This window comes from Hevea brasiliensis, chromosome 4, assembly GCF_030052815.1.
Source record: "Hevea brasiliensis isolate MT/VB/25A 57/8 chromosome 4, ASM3005281v1, whole genome shotgun sequence".
NCBI classification, from domain to species: Eukaryota; Viridiplantae; Streptophyta; class Magnoliopsida; order Malpighiales; family Euphorbiaceae; genus Hevea; species Hevea brasiliensis.
The window spans coordinates 3,404,570-3,427,068 of NC_079496.1; the positions used below are offsets into that span (position 1 = coordinate 3,404,570).

The following is a 22,499-nucleotide window of genomic DNA, read 5'->3' on the forward strand; positions in this document are numbered from 1 at the left end:
AGTGCAGGTGCACCACACGTTAGTACGGACGAGTAAGCTCCGGTTGCAATTTGTACGGCAGTCTTTTATTATTATTATTTTCGCCTTCAACGGTAAAACTTTTTATTGGCCAAGTAAAACGGTAACGGTACCGGTGACGGTCTCCCCCACAGCAACAAACTTCCTTTTAAAATACATCACGCTGTAAATTCTTTATTCTTTTTTTTTTAATAATTTTTATTTTATTTTCCTATAATACATACTTACAAACACCAAAATTGTCTCGCCAAGGAAACACAAATGAAGACAGACAGTTCTATCGAGTTACAGCGGCTGCCATGGCGGGAATAGGAATGGGTGATGGTACAATGGCAGCCATACGATCTTCATCGTAAACGAATCGCTCCACGATCATGGAACTAGGACCCGCCACAAGCTTCTCCCATGCTTCTTCAGCTTCTTCTCCGCTTTTTAAAAATACTTCTGTAGCGTCGATGCGATGCATATTCCAACTCCATCGACTATAAAGCCGATGGATTTTTTGCAATTGACGGCACGCTAGAATACATGTGTTCTCTGTAATTTTTGCAATAGCTACGTCCAGGAGCTTGGCTCGAGTTTTGGCATCCACTATTGATTCACTTCGGAAATAATGATCCAATTCAGGGACTCCAATTGCTCGTCTTATTCCTTGTGAATAGTTAGTTTTGTTTGGATCAAATATGTTTCTCACCTCGTTAACCAATCCAGCTTTCACCATTCGATGGACTCGTTCAGCTACAAATGAATGCAGCACAGGCAACGATACATCCACCCAAAAGAAGCAGCATTCATACCTCAATCGAAAATCAGGATCCTCATTCGCTAAAGCCTCAATGAAAGAATTAGAACCGCCAGCAATGATTGGTAAGCGATCACGAGCGACAATGGATTGGACGGCATCGGAGGCATGATAGCGAAAGTCATCGCAAGTGAAATTGGCATTAGGGTCTACTACTACACCTATCAAATGATGAGGCACACCGCGACACTCCTCTTGAGTCACCTTATTAGTGACTATATCGAGGCCTTTATAGACTTGCATTTTGTCGCAATTAACGACCTCCGCTGGGATACGAGTTGCGAGGTCAATAGCCAATCTTGATTTACCAGTGCCGGTTGGGCCTACAACGAACACAACCTTATCTTTTCGGCGAAAGAAAGGCTCCATATTTATGGCTCTTTGTAAATTCACAAGGGGCTGTATTTGCTTTTGGACCGAAGCCGAAAACCTCATATTCATTATTCACTTAATTACCTGTCAAAATTATAAATAATTAACTCATAATTTACTCTAAATATAAATATTAATTTAATTAATTAGTATGCTCGACATAATTGTACACTGGACCACAAATCCATATATATATATATATAAATATACCTTTAATATGCAGCGAATCGTCGCAGAGGAGAATGAAATGAAATGGGTTGTACTTGTACAAGCTTCTCTTTTTGCGTGAGCAGCAGAGGGAGAAGAAAAGAAAAGTGTGAGAGAAAGAGATGAGAGAAGTTGGGAAGAAATGGGGGATATGTGTATGCAAAAGCAAAGCTATTTGGCTTCCTGTGTTAAGCAACAAATGAGGGTATTTATATATATATATATATATATATATTACTAAGAGGCATCATATGAAAAAGATGTATGATAAGTTAGCACTTTGTATAATATGTATTAGGACTTTTTTGTGGAGGGGATGATTATTATGATTTATGACATTAGTTGATATATATCACTTGAGTCCTACTCTGGTGCTGGTATTTATAGTCAGCTTTCCCATGGGCCTGCACTTAATTAAAATTAATTCAAAATTATTTATCTAATACAACAATTTGCTTTTTTATTAGATTGCTGGCAAACACCCATATCAATTTTTATGAAATCTATGGAGCTTCTTGATAGATACTACAAACTGAATTGATTTTATTAAGTGAGTCTTACTTACATTCGAATATATACATTCAATCAAATTATATGTATCATATTATATAAAATTATGATAAAATTTATTTAAAATAATAATTTATTAATTTTCTATTGATTGAATGTATATACACCCCAGTGTATACAGAATTTTCCTTTGGGTTAACTATATATGGCAAGACAAACAAACCTATTTACAAAGCAGGAGGTGTAGTTTGGCTCAGTTTAAAGAGCATTCCTTCCCTTGAAGCTTCATTTGTTTTTATAGTAATTAATACTAATTGTGTTTCTTGAATCTTGGTTTTACGTTATGTGTTATATATATTTGTTAAATATAAAATTTAAAAAAAAATAGTACCCACATTAACAACAATATATATATATATATATATATATATATATATATATATATATATATATATATATATATATATATGGGTGGAGAAGTTGCTTTCACTTTTCAATAAAGCAGTGCAGTGGGCAAAAGGAATTTCCTTTTGAGTGGCTTCGATACCTAAAATAAAATTTTTATATTCAAGTTGAAATGACAAGCTAACAGTAGGCTTCCATGAGAATATAGTTTTTGTTGGGAGAGTTATTATATTTCATAGATAATGTATCCCTACCCCTTTCCTCTCTTTAATGCTTCTATGGTCCAGAACGATGTAGCTATTATAAATTCGATCTCATGTGTTAGAATCAATGGCATAGAGTCGATCCCAAGTGAATTTCATCTATAAAAGATTAAGAGTTCAAATCTTGAAATTGTTATTATTGAAAAGATTTTATTTAAATATTATTTTCAATTCGAATGTCAAAAAATATGTATTTAAAAAAAAATTATTATTAAATTAAATATTTATATTTAAATTTATACACTTATTATATATTTTTTAATTAATTCTGTGTAATATATATCATTTCAATAATCATATGAAACTAAATTAATTAAGCACTAATTATATCACAATTTTTTTAAAAAAATTATATTAAATAAATTCATAATATTATTGCTATATATAAAGAACATCTATCATGTACTTAAATTTAAACTTGTACACATACGTTTAATTAGCCTAGCATTAAGTGCATGAGGACTTAAGGAATCAATTAGTTTTTAGTGAAGTTAGATTCTTTTCATGGGTTAAATCTAATGAGCTTTAACACATTTTCTACACGCATTGAGAATATATTATTTATAATTCTAAATAAATAATAGTTTAAACCAATAAATTAATAGATTAATATAATTATTATGGGTGAATTTTATCATAATTAATGATGTTAGTATATATAATTAATTATAATTAAGAAAGGTTGAATAGAGTTTTCTATGTATAGCAACAAGAGGAATCACATGAATGGAGAAAATAAGCACTTGGATATAATTCAATATTAAGGACGGTAATGGGTATCATTGAATGCCTTGGAAATTAAATGAAAGTTAAAACATTCAAGAATTTTTGGTTCCTTTTTCTTCCATTTTGCTTTTCTAATTTTTCTTTATTCTGTTTTTTTATTGGTCACTTCCCTTCTTTTGGAATTGAAATTGCTATATTAGACCTACGGACACTACTTTAAACCTACTCGGTAACATAAACACACGGTCACTTCCCTTCTTTTTTTTTTTTTTTAATTCACCCTTTTTGACCTTTTATTTCTCTTTAAAATATAGAATTTTACAAGAATTTAAATGAATTAATTTCTTTTTGTTAGTTTTCATATTTGAGATGAAATAATTTAATTCTTTTTAACTTTTAAAAAGTTCATTTTTAAAGTAATAAAAAATTAATTATAATTGTGTGACAATTTATTTGAATTTTTTTCCTTTCAAATGATTTATTCCAAATGAAACCTTATTGTTTATAAGGGATGAAAAGAGACAATCACTCTTTGTATGTGAACTTGATTTGGTATCTCAACCATTCTTTTCCTTTTAACAAAGAATCCATTTCATTCGATTAAAACAAAGAGAGAACAATAATAGAAATCTAACTAAAACATATTCAAACATCCAAATAAACTGATTTCTAACACTCTTAATACACTTTATGTTTACATAGCTTTAAAAAATAAAAAAGACATCAGATTAATGATCAGTGAGCCACCTAAAACTAGGTGAGAACACAGATTGAAGACCACCTGTGAGTCCTAAAAGGAGGCGGATATACAAAAATTTTGTTAATCTCTAGATAGGCTGGATCAATCTTTTGAAAAGGTCTGCAAGCTAGTGGTCTAAGTTATTTTAATGTCAAAAAAATGCTATTCTCCGTGGAGATAGATTGGATGTCGAGTAGATCAGTCCAAGGCTCACCCAATCTAGCCTTTTTCTCTTCCCAAATACAAACAAAAAAAAAACTCCCTAGAGAGACTAGAGAGGAACTAACAAAAGAGAGAACAATGCCCGCACTAAGATGAATAAAACCCATATGAAAACTAAAAGAACAAGAGGAACGAAGACAAAGTAAAAGGAAAAAGAGAAAGAAGAAAATGAAAGATGCCATACAAAAAAGAAGAAAAATGATGTGAGAAGAAAAGAGGAGTAAGTAAGGGAGGGAGAGAGCGGTTGTCATCAAGGGAACAATCCCTCCATGAAGCCATCTTTATATTGGGGGGGTTTTTAGTGAGAGAAAGTCTAGTGAGATACGAGAGAGGTTTTCCTTAAATCTCTTCTGACCTATTTGCTTTCTATGAGCGCAATTATGCATATACCGTATGGTTTGAATTTTGTGCTTTACATTATTTTTTTTTATTTAATTTAATGAAAATTTAAATTTAAAATTTCATATTTTAAAAAATGATTTTAATATGATTTGATTTTTAGTCAAAGTTAAATTGGTGGTTCCGATCATAAAAAAATTAAGGATCTAAGGCTACATCAAAGGATTCTCTTCGATTTCAATTTCAATATTAATTTAATTTAATTTAATTTGATTCAAGTTGATTTATTTCAATTCGTTTCGATATAATTAAATTTAATAAAAATTTTATTTTTATTTAAAATAAGATAAATTTTAAATAAATTTAAAATTAATTAGTTAATTTCAATTTTGATTTTGATCTAACTAATTTCAATTGAAACTCAAACTGTGTGCATGTCAACAGTTGAGGTAATTAATAATTATATCTTATAATTCACATTTAAATGGAGTAAATAGAGTTTAAAGTCAACTACTATAATGACAGAATATTTGTATAAAATACACGTTTAACAAATAACTCTCACTAAACACACCATATAAGATAAATGTTCTTATCAACGTCTTATTTTCCAGTAATTTGTCAAGAGTTTCATGTTGAAAAGAAAAAAAAAGTTTAAGGGTTTATAAGGGTGGAAGATCAACTAACTAATTGGTTGGTTCTAACCTTTTAGCAACAGTTAGTCTAAGCACAAGTAAGTCGACACATCACTGATTCTCCTCAGTCCACTCATCCACCTCGACCCACTCATTCACTTTCGCCTGTTCAATTCAAGTCAATTATATATATCAAGCAAGTCGGATCCAGGTTTTAGGGGAAGGATTTGAAGATTTAAGTGTCGACTAGATATCATGTTGACATTTAAGGGGAAGTGTCAAAATTAACTAACTAATTGGTTAGTTCTAATCTTTTAGCAAAAATTGATCCAAGCCCGAATACACTCATTTCACACACTTAATAGACTATTGCCTCTGCCAATTCATTCACTTCTATCCATTCAAATCAAGTAAGTAATATAATTGTATTATGGAATTACAATAATAAAGTATTATTTCTCATTTTAAATTTCTGACTAATTAATGTAATGCATTAATAATTAAGTTTCCTCTTTAGGGATGTGATGATTCTCTGCTTTTGCCCATGGTGGATGTTGGAGTTCTCATATTGGAATATTTGGAAACACCAATATAGTTTGTTCAATATATATAAAAATATATATGAAAGTGGTTTCTCATACAATAATAGATTTTCAAAAATCTTCAGTCCTTTTACACATTCAATAGTGTAGAAATTAAAATCACTCTCTCCACTCCACAACCTCAAATTTTTGCTCTCAAATCAAATGGGTCTTAATAATGATTAGGAAGGGACATTATTTTACATTATCTAAGCATAGGCTCCAACTTGAGTAATAAAATATGCTTAAGATTGTGCAAGAAAATATATTGTCAGAGCCTTTAGCTAGCTGCCCTTGATAAGTAATTATTAATTAAAGTCAGCAAAGCATGGATTAGAAGATCTTATATATTACATTATATTGCAAATTCATTTTGCTTTACGGTGACTATGATGGATTTTCAAGCAAGCGTGCGCAGAAAAGTCACTTCCAATATCAAATTCAAAAGGAAGCTAGCACTTAAGATTAATCATTGATAAAAAGGACACCCACAACATATAATCTTTTCTTTTTTCTTATTCCCTCTTCCTAAAGTTTCTTCATTATATATCTTCCATAATATTCTAATCATTCCTTTTTTTTTTAAAAAAAAAAAATTCATATTTTAGTATTTACAATCATATTTTCATAGACTAATTTTATTACCCATCATTTTGATTGATTATTTCCATTTATTTTGTGGTTATGATCACTTCAAGAATCGATGGATGGGTTTGCAACTTCGCATGGCAAAAGAAAGACTCGAAGCAATCATTAGCGAGTCAAATAATGGGTTTAATAATAGCATACTTTTCTTCATAGAATCTAAATGATAACCACATTATAAATAAAACACACTCGCAACCTAATAATAATAATAATAAATTGAAGAAACGTAACCCTACAGTTTATATAATTCAAAGGGTCGTTTCTTCTTTAGAGCCCACCTCTGCTTTTGATTCCTCTTGACCCCACTACTTGTTTCAATTCATTCTTTGAAAAATTCCACTGTGTTCTTTTTTTTTTTTTTTTTTTTTTAAGACTAAAATGAATTTGAGAGGCTATATGTAGTTTTTCAACTCCTGTCAATCGGTCATATCTTATTCGTCATGGTTTAGGTAAGCTTTTTGGATAAGGAGATGAAGAGAATGAAGATTTAAACCTGAATCTCTTAAAATGATCGATACAATTAAAGTTAAATTATACATGATTTACATAAGATTAAATGAGCGATCGTATATATGTTTTTATTAATTTTTCTAGAATAGCAAACAATGAAAAACTCAAATATTCAATACAATTTGTTTGCTGGCTTTGTTGAATTTGTATACAGCTTCTGATCCCAACAACCATATGAAGACAAGTGAGGAAGTGGTGTATGCAACTAGTGTAAAATCACGCGTGCATATCTATAAATTAGGAGAAATATCATTATTTGATGTGTTCAACATCGGTTTTATAGATAGGTATTAGATATTATATATATGAATTTACAAATCTCCCTTTATAAACTAGATTTAGAGGTGGAGTTAGCAGAATTTAAATCATAATCTTTATTGAAAAATTCTTATTTAATCCTGATTTATCGTAAACTCAAGATACAAATATATAAGACTCATATATCTAATAAGTAAGTCTCGTTATACTTTAATTTTTCCATTTGTTCGTTAGGGATACTTCTACTACTAAAGTTTACTATGCATCATAGTGTTTATCATTAATAATTTGATACTTCAAATTTATTAATAATTGCACATGATTGACTCTCTGTTTTGTTATTAGATCGACTGAGTATACTCTTAATATGAGATATCTTATCACTTTAATTTTATGCCTTTAAAGATTTTAAAATATTAAAAAAAAATCTATTATTATTATTATTATACAAAATATTATCTATCTTACATAATTGAAAATAAAAAAAAATATATGAATTGAATGAATAATTTAGTATTTTTTTTAAAGAATAATGAGTATTCGAATTAAATTTAATTAAGTTTATCGAATTCTAATTCAATAAGAAAATAATTAAATCACTTTTAACTAGAGTCAATAAGTCAATTGAAGCAATTTAGTTGAACAAGTAAATCAAAAAGTCAACCCAATCACACTCAACTTTGGTTGATGAAGTTACCAATCTCTACAAAAGTCAAATAGTTGGATTTTTTTTTTAATTTACCAGTTATTATTCTTCATTATTATATGATTCAATTAACTCATTTGGAATTCATGATTGTTCATTTTAATAATGTATTTTTTAAATATTTAATATAAAATTTCCTTTTAAAAGTACAATATACCTTATTACTAAATTCAACACTTGTAAATAAATAATTAAATTCTTGAATCTATATTAATTTATAATTATCACTATTATTTTAGTAAAAACACGTAAACTCAATTCAACGTTATATCATTTGATTTCATATTATAAAAAGTGACGAAATTTTTATGTTGGTTGCACTAAATTTCACTTTCAACTAAATTTAACAACGGATTGGACTACTTGTCAAAACAGCTCCGATACCCATCCTCAGTTTCTGACCATGTCTGTGCAGTTTCAACAGTTAGTAAAGAGTTCTCTAGAGGACCAGCTTTATCAGATGGTACAAAAATGGTTATCTTACGATAGAAATAGATAGATTCATGATGTACCACTCAAAGGAACAAACGCAAACTAAGGAATAATTAAACTCTTTAAGGAAAAGAGAATTAATTCTATCAATTATATTATACTCAAATAATTATCATATCAAAATCTGTAGTTAATAATAATAATAGAAACTTTATATCTAAAGTTTACCATCCTAATAAAATTAGGAATTTTAAATCTAATTAAAAATACTAAATAAGATAAATTAAAAAATAATAGACCTAACAAACTTTCTAAACAATAACTAATAAGTATTGAGTGCAGTGGTAAGGTCCATTGCACTTTCAATGAAAAAACTCAGATTTGATCATTGAAGAAGATATTGTTGGAAAGGGTAGCCATAAAATGATAAAATTTCATAAAAAAAATAAAAATATTTTCCTAAATAATAGAAATATTAATTTATATTGAATAAAATTCCTCAATAGAATTCAAAATTTACCATGTGATATTGTCTTCTTAAACAGTAGCAACAAAATTGATTTCGAGAAGCTTGCACTCTCTTTTGTCTCCTAGAAACATTTGGACAAATAGAATCAATTAGAGCAATAGCTGAAATGCTTTTTAACTTAATAGGACCTCCCGTTTTCATTAACTTGATTTGTATGACACCCCTTACTCATCTATAGTATAACCGAGCAAGATATGTCACACAGTGTGCCGGAACACCAAATCATATTTCAATTCAATTTACCCTTTTTACTTATTTATTTATAATTTTTTATTAATCTAATTTTTTTCGTAAATTTTATAGAAAATCCGGCAAAGTGCCGACTGTAAATTGGAAAAACAGTTCTTCTGGATCTATTAAAAACACTTCCAATAAAATCATCACATTATTCTTAGTCAACCACCAATATATTCTCAGCAATTTCTCAATTGACTTCAGTATCTCAAAATTAAATTCAATTCATATCACAGTCAACTCAATGAGAAATGCTTACTTTTATTACTGAACATAGTTCATATATAATTACATCAAAAGTATAAATACATGAATTTATAATATACATTACAAAAGTTTACAAAATACAAAATACAAAATATCAAAATATCAAAAGTGGCCTAATGTCCTACCAAATGCACTGCAATGTAAGGTGACTCTGAACTCTGTGTGCAGATCTGAAAGCTCACCTAGTATGAGGTCTGCTGGACTCCCCATCTAGGTCTCCAGTACCTGCGCGTGGCAAAAGCGACGCGCTAAGCAATTCTGCTTAGTGGTGACAATATAAAATAAAATAACTAAAATAATATAAATATGCAGAATGTATATTTACATTTTAGGTAGACTTAATTTTTGGCATTTATTGCAGTATAAATTGATTAAAACTTTGTAAAAATTCATTATCGTTGCCCGAGTAACCCATACTAGTCGACAGGACTGGATAAACGGGTAAATTGGCACTGGGTACTAAGTACCTCTGACCATCACACCATCGGTCACATTGTGTCACCCGGTGTGCAACAGAACAGCTAGTAAGCTGTAATAATCATCAAGAATATAATTCAAGTATAATAACTTAATTACCATAGCCAAAGGCTATTTTATCACAGAATGGCATGGGAGGCCATGAAACACAGAATGGCATGAAGCCATATGCAGTATTGCTAACAGAACCCTATTGGCATGCCAATCTATCCAAACCATTCTTGCTAGGTATACTAGGGCATATTACACTTTTAAGTTTCACAATTCTTGAAATTCAAGTTTTGGTATTACTATTTAATTTATTAGTCAACAAAATATTGACTTTTACATGGACAATAGGTACATTGGTTTTAATACTCCCAACATACCACATTTTGTATTCTAAAATTGTTGGTATTGGTTGCCAATACCATTTCTAAGTTTAATATTAATTGTTTAAAATTTTTAGATTTCAAGCTTTGTGTTTACTATTCTATTAGTTATTTTTGCAGTGGGAATTTGGCAAAATGGTCAACATGAAAGTTGTTCCTTGTTTTTTCTAGTTACATTTCTTTTTTCGAATCACTCCATTTGGAGTTTTGTAGCTCAAGTTATGGCCTAAAAACCCCAACTGGTCAGATTATAATTTTTCCAGAATTTCTAGACTGACCAAATCTATAGTATTTTGAGCAGTGACTGCAGGTCACTTTTTGAATATATTATGGTCATAATTTGGGTTAGGTTTCTTCATAAAAGTTGTAGGTCTATATCTCAGCTTGTTGCTGGTACAATTTTAGGTCAATTGGACCTTTCTACACTGAGTTATGATAAAATGACTGAATACTGTTCATTTGGTCATTTTGCCCAGGCAGAATACAGGTCACCCGAATTAGGGCAATCTTTAGGTCAACTTGGTTTGATTTTCTGGGCATAGTTTCTTCACCAAAGTTGTACCATTATGTGTGTAGTTTCATGTCCAATTGGCCTTGCACCAACTGAACCTCTACAATTTCAATTATTGCTGCCCAAACCTGCTGGACTCATGCCCAGTCTTGCAGGTTACCAAGGACAGCCACACCAAACTCAATTCCCACTACACAAACTACTTCATTTTTTATTCACACACAGCCAAATGGTCAATAATTGACTATTAAAACTCTCTTTCACCAAATACATGAACAAGTCTCAATTTCAAACTCAAACCCTAGCTCAACCATCTCAAAACTTGTATTCACTTATCTTTCACTATCCTAACCAATTAATTAATGTTAAGGGCAGCCACTATACCACTTTAATTCTAAGAATTCTTCAAAACACTACCAAGTTCAAGGCTGCTGTAATTTAGAGCAAGACATACACATAATGTTTACTAAATTTTCTTGCAAAAAATAAGTTTAAGTCACTAACCTCTAATGGAGTGAAATTCTAACTTGCTAGGGTTCTTCTTTTTCTCTTTTTTTTGCTCCCAAAAGATTTACCAAGATGAAAAAATAAGTTTTTGTATTGACAACTTAGGGTTTAGTGGGTGAAAAACTATGGAAATCAAGTTTTGGAAAGCTTGACAATGGTGGCCATGGGAGAGGAGTGAGACGGCAAGAAGAAGGGATAAGAAGCTTTTTATTTTTATTTTCTTTTGTTTTCTGCCCATTAAGTATTTTTAAACAAATTAGTTCCATATATCAACATGTGATTGGGTGGGAGAATACTAATGACATCATAATGATGTCATAATCCTCATTTCTCTCATTTTCTATCCTTTCTTGTCTATTTAATTTCAATTGAATTTTTAACAATATTTATTCACATTTTATGTTATATAAATTATTTATTTAACTAGACAAGTTGGCCAAAAATCATTTCTGAAGATGAAATAACTAAAATACCCTCCATTTGGCTTAACGAACCAAAATTGTGTGTACCGATAGAAAAAATTTTTTAAGCATTTTCTTGACATTCTAATGTCAGAAGAAGCTCAATGACCCTTCTCTGGGGTCCCAAAAATTATTTTATAATTTTTCTCTCGGGTTTAGGATTGCTAACGGCCTTCACCGTCACTTCCCCTTCGGGTTACTCATCACTGGGGTTCAGCTCGTTTAACCTTAGTGTATTTCGTTTCTAAAAATTTTTCCTTGATTTTTATGAGCATTATTTAGTTTCTTTATAACTCTCCACTTTAGTCTAATTATAATTTCAAACATTCTAGCTATCTGGACTGACATTGGTCACCGGAACAGTAGACTGTACAGACTAACAAAGTGAAGATGTTACAATTTGATTGTCTTCCATCTTCAATGAAGTCCTCAAGACCCCTTTTTTTTTTGGAAAGAAAGTCTCCAAGACTTGATTGACTTGAATTTCATCAATTACCATCAAATTTTCTATGTCTGGATTTTCTTTAATTTTAGACTCTTCAAAATGTTCTTTTTGCTCTTCAATTTCATCTTCATGCTCAAGTTTAACTTGTTTATTGAAGTCAACCTGCTCTTCGAATTCTTGTTGTTGTTGGCTTGCAATTTCAAGACATTTTGCTTTTATATTTTTAATACTTTTTATTGTATCTAATTATGCTCTCAATTGAAATAGGCATTCTTCTTTCATGCTTGAATCTTCAAGTTCTCTCTCCTTAACTTCTTGTTGAGTTTGTTGAATTTGATACTCTCCTTATATTCTTTAAGTGATTTCTCCGTAAATTGTAAGATTTGTTGAATATCTCAATAATCATCAAATAAACTAGGAGGAATACAGTTAGAATCACCATATAAATCAATAAAAAAATCTTCATTAAATTGTTCATAATAGTGATCAATCTCGGCTTGTATTTGTTAAATTTTATCACATAACTCATTTAATTGTACTTTAGAATTGTCGATGTCATCTTGTATGCTTTCAATTCACAACATGATTTAAAATTAAAGGAGCATATCTCATTAAAAAGACTCAAATTTCAACAGTTTGGAGTCATTTTTGTTGAAAAAGTACATAAAAAATGGAACTAGCATATCAAAATTAGCAAAGTAGAGGGCACTTTCAATTTTGCTGACTGGATATTGACGTGGCTGTGATGTATGATATGGCAAATGCAGATGACATGGCAATACAGCTTTGATACCAATTGATGTAATACCAAAGGAACAAATCATTTAAAGAAAATATAACTAATTCTAAATTTTATTATATTTAAATAATTATCGTATCAAATCCTGTAACTAATAATAACAAAACCCTATATCTTATTTATAAAATTTATAACATAAAAATCCTTCTAATTTTACATGGAATAAAATTCTTAAATAAAATTCAAATCTGCATCGATTTAAGTTTCAACTGTGCAATGAATATTTGATTTCATGAGCTGTATATGGAGGCTTCGTCTTCATTGAAAAAGAAAAGAGGAATAGGCCAGAAAGAACTTTGAACACAACTACCATATAATTATTATTAATAACAGACGAAACAAATTGAGACCACAGAATATAGATATAGCTTTTACATGAAGATTAGTACTAATAGTAGTGCATTACATAGGTTGGCAACTTAATTAGGAGGCAGAATTCATCTAGATGAAGAGGACTTGCTCCAAACTATTGTTGGATTCGCAAAGCATAGTCAATGGAAGGATCATATCCACCTAATCTTACATATTTGAGAATTATTATTATCCTGGTTAAGTGCTTTCATCCTAAATTTGGTACATTGTTGGAGTCACCCAACACTTTTAACCTACTACTAATATTGGTTACCACATACCAGTAATTGGGAATTTCTGCACCTTTGATTTTGAAGGCCTCATATGGAATTAGACTCGGATTACACATTGGACTTTACAAAACATAATTATTGAATTTAGATTAGTTGAAATAAAAGTATGTCTGATACATCATGACCAAAGAATTATGATTTGCTCCTGTTCATGTTAATCTCTCTTTTTTGAAAAATGAGAAAAAGAACCATTATGTTCAAGGCTGTTGTTGATTAAGCATTGTTATTTCCGATTGAAGTCACCCCATAAGAGATTTTCACATGCCAATGCAAATTTGTTGGGCCGGGGCCAGCTCCGAAGTATGATTAGGTGGACTCACCAACTCAGGCCTTGATGGGTATGTTGTAGAGAAGTGTAAGGCATATGACCCAACAAAACCAGTCCAATTAAGGCCATATTATCAAACGAAACATTCAATTAGTCCAAAACTACAGTTTGGATCCCCATATTCGTGCACTTTAGCCATCAAGGTAAATGATTAGTAATAAAAAAATTTTTTATATAAATAAATATAATTATTTATAAAATATTTTTTGTGATTTGCATCAAATTATCATTTTTTTTGTCATTTTCGTTTAAAATTATAATAGTGTGAAGACTAAATTAATTAACTATAAAAAATTACTTTCTTTAAATTCGACCCGGTTACTAAATAAATTTAAGCAGTTAGGCGCTTATTAGGCTTATAATAGCAGCCGGGGCGGAGTTCCCATCCGGGTTTGGGGCGGATACGGGTCCCATGTGGGCGGATTGGATTTAGCCATCCTAGCTGTGGCGATTGGAAAAGTACAAATCCAGAACTTAGAATCCATCAGATCTTCTTCAAACAGCAATGGTAGCAAATCGCTGTCTCCTTCACGTTGTCTTCTGATTCTGGTTGGTATGAATCTCTCACTATCTTCTTCTTCTCTATCATCCTCTTCTTCTCCACCGGCAACTTCTGTCGCTGCCTCTTCTTCTTCTTCTTCTTCTTCTTCTTCTTCTTCTTTCTCAGCTACTTCATGGTTCTCTGGCATTGTTCGTGGCCGGTCTGATCGATCCGGGAGCCTTAAAATGGCTGGAAGTTCGGGCACAAGCGGAGGGGATTTCGCCGGTCCAATCATTGCCAAGAACCAGTTCCGCGGTGTGCTCTTTAAGTACGGACCAAAGCCTATCCAGGTAGGCCTAATCAGAATTTGGAGTCTTTTTGTTTTCTGTTAGAACGATTCGTAATGATTTGATTTTAATTATGTGTTAAGAGTTACTGAATTGTTAAATTTTAGCCTTGTATTTGGAATTAATCCTTCTAATTCAAGCTTAGAGTTTGATCTGGACGTAAAGAATGCGCTTAGTAGGGGGAAAACATGCCTCATTAGTTACTTGATTAAAAAGTTTTGAAATTAGCTGTATTATCAACATTCAAAATTTTGATGAATGTACAATCCTTTTTCTCAAATTCGATATGTCATTGCAAAACAGTGTTCAGTGTTATATTTGAATTATTTGCTCTTATAAGATAAGGATTCATCCAGAGTAAAGGATTTTATATCTGAATTTGCCACTGGAGTGTGCAAGTAATGATTTAGCTTAATTGGAATCAAACGCATTGGAGTCATTTTCCTCGAACAAAAACTGTGTGTAACATTATCTAAAACAAGTTCATAATGGAGAGACTGTTCTGTGAATGATAGCACTATGGTCGTTCTTTGTGAAGAATGCCGCTTAGTTGGTTCTTGTATTGTAACCTTTTTGTCAGTTCTTGTGAGTAGTGTAATTTAAATATATGGGATCAGACTTCAAGGTTCTGTGATATCTTGACTGCATCATACTGGAAAATATTCAGGTTGTTTCCATTGTTTTCAAAAAAAAAAAAAAAAAATCTTCCATGCTACTGAAATTATGTATGCTATTGAAGTTTATGCTTTTGGTTATTTGATATGATGTTTAAATATGATTGCAGGTTGCATTTAAAACAGGTGATCATAAACAACAAATCGTTTTTATTGGTGGATTAACTGATGGGTTTCTCGCAACTGAGTATGTATAATAACATTAGTTTTATTCATTAGTGTCATTCATTCGACTGTTGCATTGTTTCCTTTATCATTTCCTTGTGGACATAAGGAGATCAAATCTTCAGCAAGTTATTTATAAATAGTAATATTCTTATAGCTAATTCACTGTGAACCACATTATTTAAATACAATGTTAAACTCTAGAAACTAAACATATAACCCTACAGTTCCTAACATAACTCTTTTCGTCTGATTTTCAGATACTTAGAGTCTTTGGCAATTGCTTTGGATGGGGAGAAATGGTCACTTGTTCAGCTGCTTATGTCATCATCATATAGCGGATACGGAACTTCCACCTTGCAACAAGTACCATTTCTTTCTTTCCAATACGTGTTAACTCTATTTTCATGTTGTTTTGTTTACTTATTTTATGACACTGCTTGTGTTGCTGAAATGTTCCTACTTCTTTGAGCTAAGCTCTTTTAAAAACTCATTAAATTCAAATGTAAGATTTGCAAAACTTTGAGCAAAAGTATTGAACTTTGGTACCTCACTCTCGAGTTCAAAACCCAAAACGTCCTATTTTATGAAGCCTTAATTTTCCAAAAACAGGGTAAAAAAATAGTTGTAAGGACATAAAAGAGCTATATTTATATCCTTAATGCTTATATAATGTTTTAAAATTTTTTTGAAATGGTTTTCAAATATAAAATATTGATGCTCAGACTTTAAAATGCTTTTGCACTTTTCGTCTTTGAAGGATGCCATGGAGATTGATCAGCTTGTAAGTCATTTGATCAACAAAGAAAACTCTGAGGGTGTGGTCCTACTTGGACACAGCACTGGTTGTCAGGTGAATTCTGATGGGACTTCGTACTTGTATCATAATTTACATATAAAGTTTACTTTTATAGATCATGTTGGCTTTTCCGGTAGAAATAAAATTAATTTCCGTTTGTTTCCACCTGAATCTAGGATATTGTTCATTATATGCGTACCAATGCTGCATGCTCCCGAGCAGTCCGTGCTGCTATTTTGCAGGTAATTCATTTATGCTTATATTACTACATTCAATGTAAAATTTGCGCGTCAGTATGTATTTTCCTAGAAGCAAACTGCAACTACTTGTGTCTTGATCTTGGTAACTATATGTGTTTCTATGGTGAATGAATAACTTTTGGCAACTATAAAATATGGCTTAGTCTCATAACCTAGTTTGATTGTTAGATCTGTCTGCTGGGTTCGACGGTTAATCTGCAGTAACTAACTGTTTAGCCAATCAAGAGTCCAAAAGCATGACGGCATTGCTCAACATGATGTTTTATTTTGTACTCGTGAGTCATGACTTGGGCTATCCCTTTTTTTCTTAAGTTCTCCTTTTCCTCAGTAATTAATGTTGCAATTTGAGTGGAGGGCACCACATTGATGTTCTTGTAACAGTAAAAGCTGTATAAGTGCAGGATGGCTGCACCATTTTCTTAAAAATGATAGTTACACTACCAATTAAGGATAAATGGTGGCAGTTGGTGATGTGTTTTGATTGAGAATCATCCTTTTTCCCTTATATTGCCACTCTTGTTTGTGGTGAAATTTTATTTCTTGCAATTGCCTACATACTGTGTATTCACTTGCAGCTTTGGTCATAATTCCAATTGGAATGTTCAGGCTCCAGTCAGTGATCGGGAATACAGGGCAACTCTTCCTGAAACAGCTTCTATGATTGACTTGGCTTCAACTATGATAGCAGAAGGTCGGGGATCAGAATTAATGCCTAGGGAAGCAGATTCATCTTCCCCAATAACTGCTTATAGGTGGGCAAGCAACTCATGTGACAATATAACAATATATTAACTATGCATTGATGTTACACACAAAATATGTTCTTTGGCTCCCTGGTTTTTCAATCCATAATATTGGTCTGTGAATATTCACTAGTGGGCCCCTTGATGTAGTCATAATTTTGGAATGTAGTTTCTACATGGTTCTCTGATTTCTTTTGGTTGTCACTAAAGTTATTTCAACCCTCTCTTTACTAAAATAATTAATAATCATTTCAGAAAAGGATGTTTAGTCATGCACGAGACTCATACTTCCAAGTTGATAAGACATTTTACCAAAAAAAAAAAAAGGAAAATAGCCAGATCAATTGCTCATTGTATTTGTATTTCAAATACTCAGACAGTTGGGGACCTATGATTAAATTGGATTGAATCAAACTACTCTCCTTTCATGTATGTCCAAAAATTGATTTCAATTCCTGAGATATTTATCTTTAATTTCCTTTTCTGAGCTTGAATGTGTAAGAAATTTGCATGATCAATAATTGTGGTATGCCTTCTTACTGATAATCTAGGGTTTTCTCAGGTATCACTCCCTTTGTGCGTTTATGGGTGATGATGACATGTTCAGTTCTGATCTTACTGATGACCAGCTGAGAACAAGACTTGGGCACATGAGCAACACACCTTGCCAGGTACAAAATACAGATATATTGTGCCAATATTGTCGTCGTAAATGTTTATGACATGAGGATTTATCAAATTTTTTTTAGGAGAAACCATTTTGAAGATAAAGGTAAAGATATTTAATAAAAAAACCTTTTAAGGAGATTAGTAGAAAAATTACAGCCAATATGATCCCTGGTGGCTCTGTTTCAAGCAACAAGCACAATATTTGATTTGCCTCGATACTACATTCTACGAGGATCCCATCTTCATGCTCAGTGCTTTGTTAACAGCTACAATGTCTACATGTCTATTTGCAGGTTATCTTTTCCATGGGCGATGAATACGTTCCAGAATATGTGGATAAGAAAGCATTGGTTGAAAGGTGACAATTGAAACTCTTCTCTTAGTTGGATTTTCTAGGATAAATGATTTATGTCGTTTAGAAATTGTACCAGGTCTGCAATAGAGACCATTTGATGGTTGACCTTGATTTTTGAGGGATGCTTATAAACAATATTAAACATGTTCTTATTATGGTCATGTTATGTGCTTTTTTGCTTTTTGTTGCCATCCTTTTTTTACCTTTTCTCCGTATGCGTGTGTGTGTGTGTGAGAGAGAGAGAGAGAGAGAGAGAATCAAATGATGGAGTTTGTACATCTTGCAGATTGTGCAGAGCAATGGGTGGTGCAGAGAAAGTTGAAATTGAACACGGGAATCACTCCCTCTCTAACAGGGTTCATGAAGCTGTCCAGGCAATAATTGATTTTGTTAAAAGAGAAGGACCTAAGGGCTGGGATGATCCATGGAATTGATATGATGCCATTTTCTTTTTCATGTGTTTTTTTTTTGTGTGTCACTCTCTTTTTTATTGATTTCCAGTTTTGAATTTTGCACAGCGTTAGCGTATCCGTTTTATTTTCCATGTAATAGAAGTGAATCTTTGATTGTGGTGGCATTGTTGAAATTTGTGAAGAAAGTGAATATTGTTGTTGAAATTAATTTCTTGAAGAAAATTTTGAATTATCGTTATCCACAATTTTATTGATTATCAGATTATATATCTGCTTCCATCTGATTGTCCTTTTTTTCCTTTGAAAAACACATAATTCAGATTAAAAATGTGAATTTTTTTTAATTAATAACTAAATTAATATTGTGTTTACTAATGGTATATATTAATGTTATTTTATCTAAAAATAATAATTTTAGTTTAATAATGTAAAAATTATTTCTAAATTTGAAATAAAAACTTAAGGATAAAACTGGTATGAAAATGTAACTCTTGTATTTATCCAATTCCTTTTCAAATGTAGAATATATATTTATATATAAATATATTATTATAGAAATATAATATAATTATATAAAAGAAATATTGTAACACCCCTATATGCATAGCCTGGTATATTGCATTGTTCCGGTGATCGGTGTCGGTCCGGACAATTAAGAGAATTAGAACCATGTTTAAGACACCTATAAAAATTAATAGAGATTACCAGATAGTTAAGTATAAATAAGAAAAACAAAGCATAAAAAGTTAAATGAGCCGATGGTCACAACAATGGGTGATCTTACTGGAAAATAACTGCGAGATCAGTCATAACCCTAATTTTGAACAGAAAATTATGACGCCACGATACTAAGGACTATTGTGAACCTAGTGAAAAAGAGGAAACCACAGAAAAGAACTGATAAGTATATCAAATAATTAGGTCATGACTCTGAAAGAAATATCGAATTACTTGTCAACCGAATCAATCTGGCGAGGGACAATTTGATCAATTCACCCTTAGAGGTGACTCCTGACCTAACTGACCAATAAAATTGGAGAAATGAAAATTTCAGAATATAGAATTAAATTGAAGAATTTATGGAAAAACAAAAGGAAAAGAAAAAAAATAGAATAAAGGAATTATGACATCACTAAGATGAGGTAAGCATGACTTAATAAATAAAAATCAATTTAATTGGATTTTTGACCAAGTCAAATTTAAGAGATAAATACATAAAATAACAAATAAAATAAATTAATTTTGGTATTCTCTTTGCTCAAGTTGCCGCCCCATCTCATCCCTCTCATCTCTTTCCATCATTAACACCCATCTCAAGCTTTTAAAAGCTTGATTTTATTCTCTAAATTCCCTAAAATTAGTGATTAAACCTTGCTCTTGCAACTTGAGAAGGAGAATTGAAGAAGAAATTTTGAAGAAAAGAGAAAGGATTTGAAGATTTGAAAAGTGCCGAGTGAGATTAGTATTTATTCTTCAATTTCTCTTTATCTTATGATTTAAATACTTGAGTGAAGTTGGAATTTGATAAAAAATTGAAATTAAAGAGACAAGAAAATGAACCATATGGAATTCGGCCAGCCTCGTGAACTTGAGGAAATGGTGTGTTTCATGTTAATTAATCATGCAATGAAGTTCAATTGAGTATGTATGTGTGAATACCACACTTTGATTGCATGCATTAAGTAATTTAGATAATTAGGGTTTTTGGCACTTAGGGTTTGAGAGAAAAATTATAGAAAATAGACAATTGGTGCAAATGACCTTAATTGAGGTTAGAAATGGTCAATTGAGACTATTTGTAATGTGTTTGATTTGGTAGAAACTAAATGCAATTCGGATTTGTGAAGGGTCTCAATCTGGCAGTTTGACCTAGGTCCCTTTCAAGGACCAAAACTGAAATTTTACTAACCCAATTGGTGTGAGGCCAATTGAGAATGAAATTAGACACATAAAGATACAATTTTCAATTAGAGACCATGCCCAGAAAATGACATTTAGATAGTGAACAATTAGGTCAAATTTGGATATTGTGCACTGCCACTGTATAAAAATGATCAAATAAACAGTATTTATTTATTTAGCCATAACATGGTCTAAACAGGTCAAAATGACCTAATTTTTGTGACATTGAAAAAGTATGACATAGCACTACAACTTTCATGAAGAACACCAACCCAAATTCTGCCCATAACCAAGTAAAATTGTACCCAAATTTAGTTGTTCAAAACTGTCAAAACTAATAAAGTGCCCAAAAATTCTAGGTAACGTCAATCCGGCCAGCCTTATTCAAATGTCCATATCTTGACCTACAAAACTCCAAATGAAGTGATTCAAAAAAGAGAATTAAAGATAAAACAATAAGGAACAATTTTGATGAATGACACTTAGTCAAATTTCCATAGAAACTAGACCAATGGAACAGTGTAAACAGGACACCAAAATTGAAAAATTAAATTTTCTCTTAGGAGACTTATAAATTGAAATGGCAACCAAGACCAACAAATTAGGCATTCAAAATGTGGTATGTGGGTGTAAGGAGGATTTGTATACCTAATTAGTATGAAAAAGTCAACATTTTGACCCAATGGTCAAATAAATAGTAACCACCATAATTAAGAATACAAAGAATTTAATTTATGGGAGTATATAAGCAAAGTTTAAATGCAAATTTCAATTATTAAAATTATGGTTAAACATAATTTGAATAAATATTGAAACATCTTAATTGTGTGCTTCAGTGGAAAAAAGAGCATTTCGATGAAAGGAATCGACAAGAGTGAAATAAGGAAAAACTAATTACAAGGTTTATGCACAAAAATTTTTAAATTATAGTTTTCATAATTAAAATTGATTTGTTATACATTATGAATGTGTTTTGTTCATTATGAATTTCGAGAATGTTGTATTGCCTATTTTACAACGAAAATTTGGAATGAAAATTTTTTATTGATTTGTATGAAATATTTGAACAATATGATTTTTAATTTGGTTTTGGCCTTGGAAATTATATTTAATAATTTGTTTGTTGCCTACTTTAGAAATGGAGATTTGAAATGAAGTTTGTTTGATTGTTATATTAATTATATTCTAACATTATAGTTTTAAATTATTTTTAATTCACACTTGGCATGACAGTCCCTTACTATGTTCCTCCTCCACTTGTGGGGTTGAGTTTGATATTTGATCATTTTCCTCCCTCTTTGGCTTGCCAGTCTAAGTTGAGTTTGGATGAGTACTCATTAGCTAGCTAGTCACCTCCCTCATTGATTTCGATTACTATGGTTAGTTTGCCTTGTCGTGGTGTACAACACGGCATGTTTGGAAATTTTGTATCATGGCCTAAGTTATGTTATTGATTGACAACACTGTGTTTATTAAATTGTTTGATCAAATTCGTGTTATATTGAGCTTTGAAAATTATGAAATATTTAAATTGTGATTTGTTATAAATGTGATTTGAAAATTGTGAAATGTGATTATGCAATGTTTAAATTATGATTTGGCAATGAATGGTTTGGGTATAGCTTTTTAAATTTTATTGTGTATCACTAAGTAAAATTTACTCAGCGATAGCTTAATTTTGCTATCGCAGATAAGGAAAATGACATAGCAGCAGAGTGAACTGCTATAGAAATAGGGGAGTATAG

The 22,499-nt window shown here is 31.2% G+C and overlaps 2 protein-coding genes across 4 annotated transcripts; one reads left to right on the forward strand and one right to left on the reverse strand.

Moving 5' to 3' along the window:
* Window positions 1-181: 181 nt before the first annotated feature.
* Window positions 182-1,610, reverse strand: LOC110640842 (adenylate isopentenyltransferase 5, chloroplastic). The gene is made up of 2 exons (XM_021792356.2): window positions 1,403-1,610; window positions 182-1,276 (listed from the first exon to the last, which is right to left on the reverse strand). Exon 2 carries the CDS (start codon window positions 1,259-1,261, stop codon window positions 296-298), a length of 966 nt encoding a protein of 321 aa, XP_021648048.2. The 5' UTR covers window positions 1,262-1,276; window positions 1,403-1,610; the 3' UTR covers window positions 182-295.
* A 12,668-nt stretch (window positions 1,611-14,278) lies between these two features.
* On the forward strand, window positions 14,279-19,090 carry LOC110640865 (UPF0613 protein PB24D3.06c). Of its 3 annotated transcripts, none has more exons than XM_021792390.2 (10): window positions 14,280-14,499; window positions 14,614-14,777; window positions 15,559-15,635; window positions 15,874-15,979; window positions 16,374-16,466; window positions 16,589-16,654; window positions 17,279-17,424; window positions 17,978-18,086; window positions 18,378-18,442; window positions 18,726-19,090. In XM_021792390.2, exons 2-10 carry the CDS (start codon window positions 14,673-14,675, stop codon window positions 18,871-18,873), a joined length of 915 nt encoding a protein of 304 aa, XP_021648082.1. In that variant the 5' UTR covers window positions 14,280-14,499; window positions 14,614-14,672; the 3' UTR covers window positions 18,874-19,090. The 3 variants fall into 3 exon arrangements, with proteins under 3 accessions (XP_021648081.2, XP_021648082.1, XP_021648083.1); XM_021792391.2 differs by having other exon boundaries at window positions 14,280-14,495; XM_021792389.2 differs by having other exon boundaries at window positions 14,279-14,777.
* Window positions 19,091-22,499: the final 3,409 nt, after the last annotated feature.

Coding starts and splice junctions, on each gene's coding strand:
- LOC110640865 (XM_021792389.2), top strand. CDS start 14,502: ATGAATCTCTCACTATCTTCTTCTTCTCTATCATCCTCTTCTTCTCCA. Junction 15,636..15,873: donor GATGGGTTTCTCGCAACTGA/GTATGTATAATA, acceptor TCTGATTTTCAG/ATACTTAGAGTCTTTGGCAA. Junction 15,980..16,373: donor GAACTTCCACCTTGCAACAA/GTACCATTTCTT, acceptor TCGTCTTTGAAG/GATGCCATGGAGATTGATCA.
- LOC110640842 (XM_021792356.2), bottom strand. CDS start 1,261: ATGAATATGAGGTTTTCGGCTTCGGTCCAAAAGCAAATACAGCCCCTT.